This window comes from Lithobates pipiens, unplaced genomic scaffold, assembly GCF_037356315.1.
Source record: "Lithobates pipiens isolate NorthernLeopardFrog02 unplaced genomic scaffold, aLitPip1_a1.2 Scaffold_18, whole genome shotgun sequence".
NCBI classification, from domain to species: Eukaryota; Metazoa; Chordata; class Amphibia; order Anura; family Ranidae; genus Lithobates; species Lithobates pipiens.
Window position 1 is genome coordinate 420,590,578 of NW_027507758.1, and position 13,143 is coordinate 420,603,720.

At 39.1% G+C, this 13,143-nt stretch overlaps 1 protein-coding gene across 4 annotated transcripts in view; it reads left to right on the plus strand.

Moving 5' to 3' along the window:
* The window catches only part of WDR49 (WD repeat domain 49), a 217,065-nt gene that overhangs the window by 182,168 nt on the left and 21,754 nt on the right, over positions 1-13,143 (plus strand). For all 4 annotated transcript variants that reach the window (XM_077488031.1, XM_077488034.1, XM_077488033.1 and 1 more), the window contains 4 exons: positions 1,191-1,388; positions 5,849-6,021; positions 8,740-8,846; positions 11,754-11,900. In XM_077488031.1, the coding sequence (XP_077344157.1) occupies positions 1,191-1,388; positions 5,849-6,021; positions 8,740-8,846; positions 11,754-11,900 (625 nt within the window). The remainder of the gene's footprint in view (positions 1-1,190; positions 1,389-5,848; positions 6,022-8,739; positions 8,847-11,753; positions 11,901-13,143) is intronic.

Below are 13,143 nucleotides of genomic sequence, written 5' to 3' on the forward strand. Positions count from 1 at the left end.
CAATTCCCATGAGGCATAGCAAGACTCTTAGAGCCGCAAGCATGACAGCCAGAGGCAGAGGCATGATGGGACTTGTAGTTTAGGAACAGCTGGAGGTCTGCTAATTGCATATCCCTGTTCTAGGGCCTTGTGTTGCGACATAAACCAATGGGGGGGTAACGGACAACAATGAAGTCTTAACAGAAGCACAAATCCTTTCCACCTCCATCCAAAACTATAATGTAAAAAATGGTATGGCTGTTAATAGCCCATATAATACACATCAGTACTTTGTACCGCTATTTATTTTTCTTGGAATGTAACAAACCAGGTAAACGTGTTTGGCTCTAATATCTTCTGCTTTGATGCTTTTTCCACTGTTAAAAAGAAGATAAACCATGATACATCAAAGATCATTTTAGATTCTGCCCATGGACATTGACATCTTTGATCAATTGTGAAGTGACAGCAAAATGGTTGAAGGGGCGCTTTTTTTTCCCTTTTTTTTAAGAGCATGTTTTCTTAATCTTGTATCCGCTGTACTCATTTTTGTGATCTATTCTGTAATGTTGTTGTGGCCTGAAAGACTATAAAACACTGGCTACATTGACTGATGTTCTGTTATGTAATGCTGGCTGACCTTGAAAGAGGCATTCTAAAAATGAGCATGTACATTACTACTTTATTGTTGTTATAAAAAAACCTTGAACCAATAAGTAGGATAACAGCTGCTCAGGCATCTTTTCACCCATCTACGCAATTTAATAAATTATTTGGTAGTCCTGTCCTTTTAGTATTTTTTTTTACATTTATAGTTTTCATGCAACTTCTAAAAATGAACCCGTATAACGTTATATTTGAACTTAATTCCATTTATTTAGGAAATAAGAGTTTCAGATTCTGGAGTACTACAACTATAAAGCTTGGTTGTGTATGTTTGTGCAAGTTTGGGTATTCATCTGTAGACAGTGTAAATCATGGATCCCTGCGAATAAATATGATTTTGTTTTATCATAATTGCACTTAATATAGACATTAAGGTGAACTTATTCACCTTAGCAAACAGTCCACTATTCTTTATTTCTAAGTTTAGTTCTGCAACTGACTGCTAAAATATATTTTTTGATAATTACTATACCCATTTTGACTTGATCATAGGTCATTATTTTATAGTCTAATCACTGTATGGCATCCAATTCTATATGTTACAGGACTACTGCACTGAATACTACGAACACAAGTGTGATGATCTCCCATCCTTGGTGTCATCATTTCAGCCTCATGACGACTGTGTCACACACATAGAAACTTGTACACACAACCAGTGTCTCCTGATCATCTCTTCATCTGCAGACTGCAGTATATGTGTCAGTGATGTGCATGGAAATCTACTTGGAGTGTTTGGCCAGGTAAACATTCCTTCTTTTTTGAGTAGTTAAACAATACCTAAATGCAAAAGTGTCATGCCACTAAGGGAAAATCGAAATGTTGTATATTCACCAGCAGAAGATGAATAGAGGGGTAACTTTCTAATTGGGACACTTGTAGGGATACTCTAAAAACAATCAGAAGATATCAAAAAAAAAAATTAAAAATACAACGGAAGTGATCCATCTAAATGTAGTCTAAGCCCTTGTACACACGGTCGAATATTTCGACGGAATGTGTCCTATAGGACCGTTTTGTCGGATATTCTGACTGTGTGTGGTCTGCATCGGATTGTTTCCATTGGAATATCCGACGGACCAAGTTTTCCAACTTGCCGGTAAAATTTTTAGACAAAATGCTCCTATCGACATACTCCGATCATGTGTAGCCTACTCCGATGGACAAAGTGCCACGCATGCTCAGATCAAATTCCTAGACCAAAGCTATTGGCTACTAGCCTGAACGTAGTCCCGTCTAACAAAATAACATCATCACGTTATGTACAATCGGATTTTCTGACAACTTAGTCTGACCATGTGTATGCATCATCACTTCCGGACCTCTTCCGGAATGAATCCGTCAGAATTATTCAGACGGATTTGATAGTCGGAATCTCCGACCTTGTGTACAAGGGCTAAGACAGGGGAGGGTTTAAGATTTTTTTTATTATTAGGGGAATGGACCATGTAGTCACATCTACAAATTTGCAAGAACCTCGTTAGGACATCAGGCAATCAGTAGGATAGCTTGTGGAAAATATACCTGCATGGAGTATATGTGTCACCATAGATGGTTGTTCTAGAAAGTGAGGATGATGTCAGCAGAGGTGCCCATAATGAAGCATAAAGCTTGAGAATGTTCATTAATGTGACAAAAACAAAATGGCCATATATATATATATATATATATATATATATATATATATATATATATACAAAATCCATTGGAGATAACTGCATACTGTTCAGGGAGCATATGCCTGTATGCACTGCAGCAAAGTAACATTTGTACATAGAAGGAAAATGGTAGAGGCACTTGTGTGCAGTCATGTTGGAACAGGAAGGGGCCCCAAACTGTTCCCACAAAGTTGGGAGCATTCAATTGTTCAAAATGGCTTGGTATGCTGACGCCTTAAGATTTCCCTTCACTTGAACTAAGGAGCCAAGCCCAACCCATGAAAAACAACCCCACACCATAATCCCCCCTCCACCAAATGATTTGGACCAGTGCATAAAGCAAGGTCCATAAAGACATAGATGAGTGAGTTTGGAGTGGAGGAACTTGACTGGCCTGCACAGAGTCCTGACCTCAACCCAATAGAACATATTTGGGATAAATTAGAGCAGAGACTGCGAGCCAGGCCTTCTTGTTCAACATCAGTGCCTGACCTCACAAATGCGCTTCTGGAAGAATGGTCAAACATTTCCATAGACGCACTCCTAGACCTTGTGGGTAGCATTCCCAGAAGAGTTGAACCTGTTATAGCTACAAAAGGGTGAGCCAACTCAATCTTTAACTCTACAGACTAAGACTGCAATGCCATTAAATTCATGTGCGTGTAAAGGCAGGCACCCCAATACTTTTGACAATATAGTGTATCTGAGTGAGTAATTTACATATTTAATCTTTTACCTATGTATTTACCTATGTATTCATGGCTCATCCCTTACATATCAACTCCTAAGTTTTATGTAGTGTTCCTGTAGTGTAGTGTAGTGTTCCTATACCTGTCCTGAAGAATGGCCATACCGATGTCAACACCATACAATCTACTATATAATATTTTTTTCTGTTGAGTTTTTAACTTTGTGTATATCTGTATATTTTGATCTCTCTCTCTCTCTCTCTCTCTGCTGTTGCTAGGTAGAATCAAATCATGATTTTTTTTTCTAATCTGCCTAGCAACAGACTGTCTGTCCTAAAAATCATTACAACTGTAATTTAGAAACACGGAGTAACGGTTTCTCCACGCTTACTCTGTCAGTCCCCTATTGTATTCAATAGAGCTCATTAGGACAGGCAAAAATACGCACCTGGCCCACCTTTTGAGCTCCCTAATTTTCTCCCTGCACTAGGGGGTGGAGATCTGGCAGTTCCAGCCCCCAGAATAGGAGTCACCGAGGCCGAGCCTGTGTCAACATCTGACCATCGGCCTGGAGTAGGGGGAGCCCAGACCTACCAAGTGACAGCGGTACCACTCCTGTCCTGTGATATGCCTGTACAGTACACTCAAATCAGGGACACACACGATACCCCAATATCCATGACTTGCATTGGATAGGAAGACAGAAAAGCACCTCTAAGTTAGCAAGAGGTAACAATAATGACAATTAAAAACTCACAGGATGGAGGGAAAAATAAGGCTCAGATGTGGAGATAAGTATCCCGATGGAGTAGATGGAAACCACGCCTGTCCAAGTCTGCAGTGACTGTGGTGTGACAGGAAGAGATGTCGGTTAGTTCCATGTTGTTTTGGGTGAAGAGGATGGAAGGCAGTGTGGAGCGTAGCGCTAAGGGTGGCGGGTGATGTCACCAGCATGCTAAATGCTAGTGTTTGCAGAATCCCTGTGATGTCACATGCCACCCTTGGCACTGCGTTCTATGTTAATAAAGTTCAGTGTGATATAGTACAGTGTTCTGTTCTCCACTTTTATAATACTGTGCCAGCTCCTCTCCTATAGTATAGTATATAGTGTAGTGTATATAGCATAGTGTATAATATAGTATAGTGTATATATATTTTTACACTGTACTATACACTATACTATATACACTATACTATGGGTGGAAGCAAGTGGAATACAGGGGGTGGAGTGGGTGGAGTATATAAGGGGTATGGCTTATGAGAAGTGGGAGGGATCAAAAAGGAAGGACGTGTCTGGCGCCCCACCATCTTAAAACTTCACTAGCTGCCACTGACAATAAATACCTACTTTGCTCATGAAAGCACTCCTGTGCGTCTTCCTTCACTACAGGCTCCTCTGCTGACATCACCCTCATTTTTTGGGGGGCAATTAGGACACTTTCAGCTCTCTAGGATTTCACTCACTTTAGAGAGATTTCCTCTAATGTTCTTTTGTGTCTACACATATCAAAAACCTGATAGTAGTTTTACAAACGCCTACTCAATTCAAAATGGAAAAACACGTTTTGGCTTTACTTTAACATTTCTAAAGTAACCATATTTCCTATTACTATTTTAGTGATAAATGTATTATTTACAGCTATCTCAATGATTAATAATTTTTAGATATATCATTTACCTGTAAATTGATATGTCTTTGGCATGATATCTCTTAGTTTATTATTAAAGGTTAGTAAACCATTTACATTTTATATACACTGAGAAATAGCAGTAATATAAACTTGTGCCATATTGTCAATAATATATATAATATAATATATATATAATATAATAAAAATATAGGGAGGATATACAATGATTAGCAAGACAGCTAAGGAAAATATTCTGCTTCTTGAAACTGAGGCAGGACACTTAAAATTCAATGGCCATGTTATGCAAATGTCCGACTTTGACTTCGATGTTCCCTCTTGAATAGTTAATTCTATCCAGTAATTACACAGTACAGTGCTTAACAGGGTACATAGAACAGGTTAGTCCACCTCGTTAGGGGATTTGTAATGTTCTTATCACACTCATGCAAACACACGCATCCACACTCTTGGCCTTTTTTGGTCCAATGACTGTTTACCAAGAAGTGTGTTTTTTGATGGTGAAAATGAACCAAAGTTTCAGATATACTCTACTCACAAACAGAAGGAAGGCATACAAACTCTGTACAGATAGTGCTATTGGTGAAAATTTAATGGACAATCCTTTGTGTTGCAAGGTAGGAGTGATGGGACCCTGTTTTCCCTATTTGTACAGACATCAGACATCAGATTAAAGCCGTTGATGAACAGTTTTGAAGGGATCATGGCCAATATGGGATTCTAATGAGTTATGAGCTGCTACTCTTTCATTGGGGATGATTAAAAGAGTAGGACTTGATGTTAGAGAATGCAGCATGATTATGTTGACTAATCCATGAAAGAATGTCTGCACCCTTTTAAAATAACTGCATGTTAAGTCTTATTTCTAAAAGTAATTTTAAAATAATTACCCTCCTCCTAATAAATAACTGAAATTGGCTTTTATATTATAACTATTCATTTTTTATAAACTGTTAGCGGATCATTCTGACTGTGTTGTCCACTTTAATTCTCAATCATTTTTAATTACATCACACTCCTCTGCCTCTTAGGAATCATCCATAACCCTGATGTGCTAGAACGCTGAAAACTCAGTTAGTTGTTGACCCTTCCAGTTGAAGAATTGCTAGTGATTCTTGTTTAAATCTAATCAATACAAACACGGTAAAGGTTTTTTTTCTTTTTTTTTTTTTCTTTATTTAATCTCTCCTTGTATCTTGTTGTCTAGGAGGAACACTGGAGAATTGAAAAATATCCTCCTCTACTTGTAGCAGATAATAAATTAGAAAGTGCAGAGGTAACAGCAGAGGGCTTGGCCTCTCCCAATAATGAAACAGAAGAGGAGCATGTGTCTCATTTACAACATTTGCTAATTGAAGATAAAGAGGACTTGCCCTTCAAGTATGTACCAGATCATGTTTTTGTTTAAGGTTATTGGTGAGAACAATTAACTTACAGAGTAGTATTGTATATGTCATGAACTTTTTCAGCCATTATCGATTGTTTCCTACTGTCACCTACAAATAAATGAATGTGATGTCCGTATAAACAATGTTGTCCATAGTTTTCTAAGCACTTTTAAAAGTCTTCAGTTGCTGAATCAATTGTTCCACAAGGGATGTACCTGGAACATCTAGAAAAGTTTTTTAAAGTTCAAACATAAACAGAAAATAAATAATACGTTATGCCAAGCTAAATATTAAAGCTCTATGGTGCCCGCAAGCGGGATCTCCCTGAGGCTTTTAGTTCACTCTCCGAATGTATACAGTGGAGAGGGGAGGGGCCTCTGACCCGGGCATGTATCGGCTTCACTCTTCAGTGAGTTTCTCTGCTTCCCCCAGTGGATACAGTTGGGGAGAGAACTACAAGCTCCAGGGAGATTGTGTGGTCCACTGACACCATAGTTCTGCCGATCGCATGCCTCCCACCTCCCCCCAGTTGGGGGCTACAGAGATATGCTGGGGGTTGAAGATGCACAGCAGAGACCATCCAACTACAGGGGAACCTTTGGAAGGGGTGGTGATTGTCTTAGGCCTCTGGGGATACTGATGTAAGTGTTGCTCTCTGGGGACCCTGGTGTAAGGGGGGCTCCCTGGGGAACCTGATGTAAGGGGGGCTCTCTGGCCACCCTGATGTAAAGAGGGGCTCTCTGTGGACCCTGATGTAAAGAGGGGCTCTCTGGGGACCCTGGTGTAAGGGGAGCTCCCTGGGGAACCTGATGTAAGGGGGGCTCTCTGGGCACCCTGATGTAAAGAGGGGCTCTCTGGGGACCCTGATGTAAAGAGGGGCTCTCTGGGGACCCTGATGTAAGGAAGGCTTTCTGAGGCACTTGATGTAAGGGGGGCTCTCTGGAAAACCTGATGTAAGAGGGGCTCTCTGGGGACCCTGATGAGATATATATATATATATATATATATATATATATATATATATATATATATATATATATATACACACACCGTATCTCACAAAAGTGAGTACACCCCTCAAATTTTTTTAAATATTTTATTATAACTTTTCATGTGATAACACTTAAGAAATTACACTTTGCTACAATGTAAAGTAGTGAGTGTGCAGCTTGTATAACACTGTAAATTTGCTGTTCCCTCAAAATAACTCAACACACAGCCATTAATATCTAAACCACTGGCAAAAAAAATGAGTACACCCCTAAGTGAAAATGTCCAAATGGGGCCCAAAGTGTCAATATTTTGTGTGGCCACCATTATTTTCCAGCACTGTATAAACCCTCATAGGCATGGAGTTCACCAGAGCATCACTGGTTGCCCCTGGAGTTCTCTTCCACTCCTCCATGACAATATCACAGAGCAGGTGGATGTTAGAGAGCTTGCCCTCTTCCACCTTCCATTTAAGGATACCCCACAGATGCTCAATAGGGTTTAGGTCTGGAGACATGCTTGGCCAATTCATTACCTTTACCGGCAGCTTCTTTAGCAAGGCATTGGTTGTCCTGGAGGTGAGTTTGGGGCCATTATGTTTGAATACTGCCCTGCAGCCCAGTCTCCAAAGGGAGGGGATCATGCTCTGCTTCAGTATGTCACAGTATATGTTGGAATTCATGGTTTCCTCAACGAACTGTACCTCCCCCATGCCGGCAGCACTCATGCAGCCCCAGACCATGACACTCCCACCACCATGCTTAACCATAGGCAAGACAAACTTTGGCTTTGTACTCCTGACCTGGTTGCCACCACACACGCTTGACACCATCTGAACCAAGTAAGTTTATCTTGATCTCATCAGACCACAGTACATAGTTCAGTAATCCATGTCCATAGTCTTGCTTCAACAAACTGTTTGCAGGCTTTCTTGTGCATCATCTTTAGAAGAGGTTCAGAGGGAACTGAGCGACATTTGGCCATTGTGTATAGGTATCTTTTCAACAGAAGCTAGTATAATGACTGGCTTTGTTTGAAGGGACATGCTAAAATATATTTGATATTTAGCCCATGTGTACCCAGCCTAAAGCCCCATACACACTATCAGATTTTCTGATGATTTTGTCTTCAGATTTACCAAAACCATGTAGCGCAAGGGCCTGCCTGATGGCATACACATTGAAACTCCTAAGCTTTGCACTCATATTATATGGTTTTGGTAAATCTGAAGGAAAAAAATCAGCAGAAAATCTGATATTGTGTATGGGGCTTAAGTGTATTACTGGCCTGATCATCAGGTGAAAATAAAGGAAACTATGCCTAAAAAAAAAAAAATGCAGTCACTTAAGATTGTCAAGTTGAAATATATTACATTTTTGTTTTTTTTGGTTCAATACCACTTTAAGGCGAAGGCGAAAAAGCAGAAGAACAATTTTAAAGAAAGCAAATTTTCCTGTGCTAGGGAAAGATTTCATATCACTTTTGTTGTTTTTCTGGGACAGAAAGTGAGGGGAAATCTCCTCAGCTGGTCTCAGATAGTGGTCTCAGTGGTCATATAGACAATCATGATGGTGAGTTTGGCCAAGACTGTTATTATGACCAGTACCTGTACCTTGTTGCTTTTTTTTTTTAAATGTTATTGTAATATAACACAATCTAGCTGTTTAATACATTGTAGTCAGAAGTATGAACACATTAAATTTATGTTTCGTTTATGTAGAAACAGTCCATGGGAAAACACGATCTTGGGTAAAAAATACAGAGAAAATGCATTAAAAGAAAAGTTACATTCAAACTTCATTGGCGATTCAGTCCAGCATATTGTTGGTAAGTGCAATGCCGATGACATTTTTATAATGCTTGATCTATAATAAATTTATGACATTTTTACTGTAGTACCGACCGCCATAAATAAAATATTAGCAGTCACAGTGCTTCTTAAAGGCAGCTTTTGATTTGTTCTCATAGAAAATCATTCATTAAGCTTGCAAGGAAACTTGAAATATGATGTAAAATACTGCCTACAGATTTGAACACAGTCCAATGAAAAGTAAGAAGATAATACAACAAACTTTATGAACGTAGATGTAAATTTAACACATTTTCAATTATATATTTTGAAGAGCAGAAAACTCAACCATCTAAGACATTCTCTAAATTTTTTAATCTACTGTAGACAACACCTTTAGGCCTCATGCACACTGGAAGTTAAAATAACGTTATAAAAAAGCCAGTAGCTTTGTAGTGAGTTTTTCAATGTTTTTCAACGTTTTTGCAATAGCGTTTTTAGCATTTATTGGCATTTTTTCCGCGTTTGTGTTTTTTCATGTTAGAGCATTTTTATAGCTGAAAACAGAACCCACTAGTTTTGGGGTTTTTTTAAAGTAAAAAAATGCCCCAGCAAAAAAATGCCCCAGCAAAAAAATGCTGATAACAGCCTATGTGTGCATGTATAAGATGATGGGGAGCTTATTGACTGTAGAAAAAAAAGTCTGAAGCCAAAAACAGATGCTGTAGAAACATCTAAAAACGTCCAGTGTGCATGAGGCCTTAAAATCAATCTGTAGTTACCCCAATAAAGTTGCATTTATATTTTCAGACACCACCAGTTATATTGTGCAATATATTTATTCATCTGTAAAATCCAAGGATTTGTATTTGAAATCACTTGCCATTTTTTTTTCAATTGACCGGGTATGTAGGGCAAATAGGGGAAGGTCTGTATCCACAGTGTTAAGTGTTTGTGTGCTTATTAACAGTAGAATTATATTTATATACCATGTAGTAGGAGTGGGTGAGTGGGCAGACTTGGCGGGAGCTAATTATTGGACAGAAACAAAGGCAGTAAAAGGTAAAGAATTAACACAAGAATAAATTTTCAAAGAAATAAAAGTTATGCTACCTTACATGGCATTTTCTACATGGCTACAGTTCATCATTAAAGGGTATCTAAACTCAAACCAAAAATGTAATATAATGCAGCTTACTAGTCCTTGGTGGTGGTGGCTGTGTTCTTTTTTTGCTTTATTTTCACCAGGTATTCCTGTAAATAGCACACTTCCTGTCCCCATTGTATCTGTAGGGGAAACTATGGCTGTCTTCCATTGTATCTATGGAGGGAGCCATGGTTGTCACCCTAGGCTGCTCTCCTGATATGAAATCCAAACATGTCTGTATCTCTTCATCTCAATTACATAGGGGTCAGGGGAGCAATTGGTAGTTTACAGAACATAGATAAGTAACAGGAAGTGATACGAACACTTCATTTCTGGCAAGACCAACAGGTATATTCTGTATTTGCTAAAAATGTTCTTAGCATGAAAAAAAAGAAAACAAATTAAGTCATCACATCTAGGACTGAAAACGGCAATATATTGCATTTTGCTCTTGGGTTTAGTTATTTTTAGATATTATATTACAGCAGCTATGCCGCCATTTCCCTCTGTTGGCCATTTACATGTATTTTGTTAATGAGTTCACATAAAACAAAGGCTTATGTGATTGGGGAGCAGGAGGGGAGAGGCAGGACTCTATCATATCTAAATTAACCACTTCTCGACTGCCTCATCCCAATATACGTCAGCAGAAAGGCACGTACAGGCAGAATCACGTACCTGTACATTGCCCTTTAGGAGGCGGGGGCACGCCCACACGCGGGAAGCCCCGTGAGTCTGGGCGCGCGTCCCGTTGACTCGATCGGACTCACGGAGAGGAAGAGCAGGGAGATGCTAAAGTAAACAAGCATCTCCCTGTTCTGCCTAGCAACAGTGACACTGATCTCTGCTCCCTGTGATTGTAGCAGAGATCAGTGATGTGTAAAACACAGCCATGCCCCCACAGTTAGAACCACGCCCCCTAGGACACACTTAACCCCTACACTGGCACCTAGTGACTAACCCTTTCACTGCCAGTGTCATTTACACAGGAATCAGTGCATTTCTATAGCACTGATTTCTGTATAAATGACAATGGTCCCAAAAATGTGTCAAAAATGTCTGATGTGTCCGCCATAATATTGCAGTCATGATATAAATCGCTAATCGCTGCCATTTAAAAATATATATATATTAATAAAAATGCCATAAAACTCCCCTATTTTGTAAATTATATAACTTTTGAATACGCATTGGCCTAAACTGAGGAAAAAAAATGTTTTTTTAAATATATTTTTGGGGGTTATTTATTATAGCAAAAAGTAAAAAATAACGTGCTTTTTTCAAAATTGTCGCTCTTTTTTTGTTTATAGCGCAAAAAATAAAAAACGCAGAGGTGATAAAATACCACCAAAAGAAAGCTCTATTTGTGGGGAAAAAAGAACGTCAATTTTGTTTGGGAGCAACGTCGCACAACTGCGCAATTGTCAGTTAAAGTGACGCAGTGACGAATCGTAAAAAGTGCTCTGGTCAGGAAGGGGGTATATTCTTCCGGAGGAGAAGTGGTTAACTGTTTGGGTATGGAAAATTTTTAAGGCTTTATGGGGCTCTGGTCTAAATAAGGTTGAGAACCACTGCTGGTTTGGTAAATCAGGACCACTATGTGGGGATTATTTAGATAGCTTTCAACCTAGCACATTTTTTTATTGTGGAAGGAAACTGTAAAAGCCAGAGCAACCTACACAGGGAAAACATGCAAATACAAGCAGGATATTAATCTTGATATTGATAATGTTTTGATTTACATCAAATGGAGAAAAATCTACACATAAATATTTATTATGTTTTTGAATGACTGCAGGTACCTTCAGCTTGTTGAACATAGATGCTCTGGAGGATACTTTGGAAATTAGCAAACCGGATTTTATTATAAATCCTGACAAATACTTCGGAGAAAAGACAGAAGATAAATGTACTAAAGTTGTGGAAGCCCCTACATTCTCAGAAAGTAAGTATTAATAACATTTCTATAGTAATACTGGAGTGTTTTTTGGTGCAGAAAATTTATTTCAAAATTTTCAAGCTGGACTTGAAACATGTTTGCCTTTATTTATTTCCATTACATGGTGGATTGGTAGGACTAGCAGTGGACAAAGATAGCATTGTTTTTCTCTACTTTTAGGCTCACGGGAAGTGGCAAATATTGAGATTCTGGTATAAAAAATATATGTTTTTTTGTTCTTTCCTTTAAGCTCACGGGAAAGGACAAGAACAAAACATTTCTGGCAAGATCAACAGAACTTTTCTGTATTTGCCAAAAATGTTCTTGGCCTGAAAATTAAAAAGGAATGCAGCCACTATGTAGGTAAGTGGCAATGCTATTCTGTATATACAGTATATGTATATATTTATACTGTATATACAATAGAAATCTATAATGCTATGACTGCTCATCATAAAATAACCACCCACCTAATACTGAGTAGGTTCCCCTTTTAAGTAGAACAGTAGAAAATCCTTTACCCTGTAAGTTGAAAGGTAGAGCCTCCATGGATTGGTCTTGTTTTTCTAGCACATCTAGCAGATGCTTAATTCGATTTGGAGGTCCTTGGGGAAACCATCTTCCAGTGCTCCGTGGCCCAGTTTTGATGCTCAGGTCAGCATGGGCTCCCGCAGCAGTCTGCGGCCCCATACAAAACAAACTATGATGCACTGTGTGTTCTGACACCTCTCTGTTGGAACCAGCATTAACTTTCTCAGCAATCAGAGCTATAATAGCTCTACTATTTGATTGGACTGAACAGGCCAGCCTTCACTTTCCATGTGTATCAGTGAGGCATGGCCACTCATGACCCTGTCACTGGTTTTCCAGTTTTACTTCCTTGGACTACTATTGGTATGTCTTAACCACTGCAGGCTGGGAACATCCCACAAGAGTTGCCATTTTGAAGTTTCTTTGACATTACAATTTGGCCCTTGTCAGAGTAGCTCAAATCCTTAAGCTTGCCCATTTTGTCTGCTTTTTAGCACAGCAACTAAATCACTTGCTGAGCACCCACAGTATAGTTAGGCCACTCCTTTGAGGTTAAAGAGGAAGTAAACCCCTTCAAACCACTTTGACCTACAGGTAAGCCTAGATTAAGGCTTACCTGTAGGTCCAAGCAATATCTCCTAAACCTATATGGTTTAGGAGATATTTGCCCGAAAATGGGCACCGCTGTCTACGGCGCATGCGCCGTAGACAGCGGCGC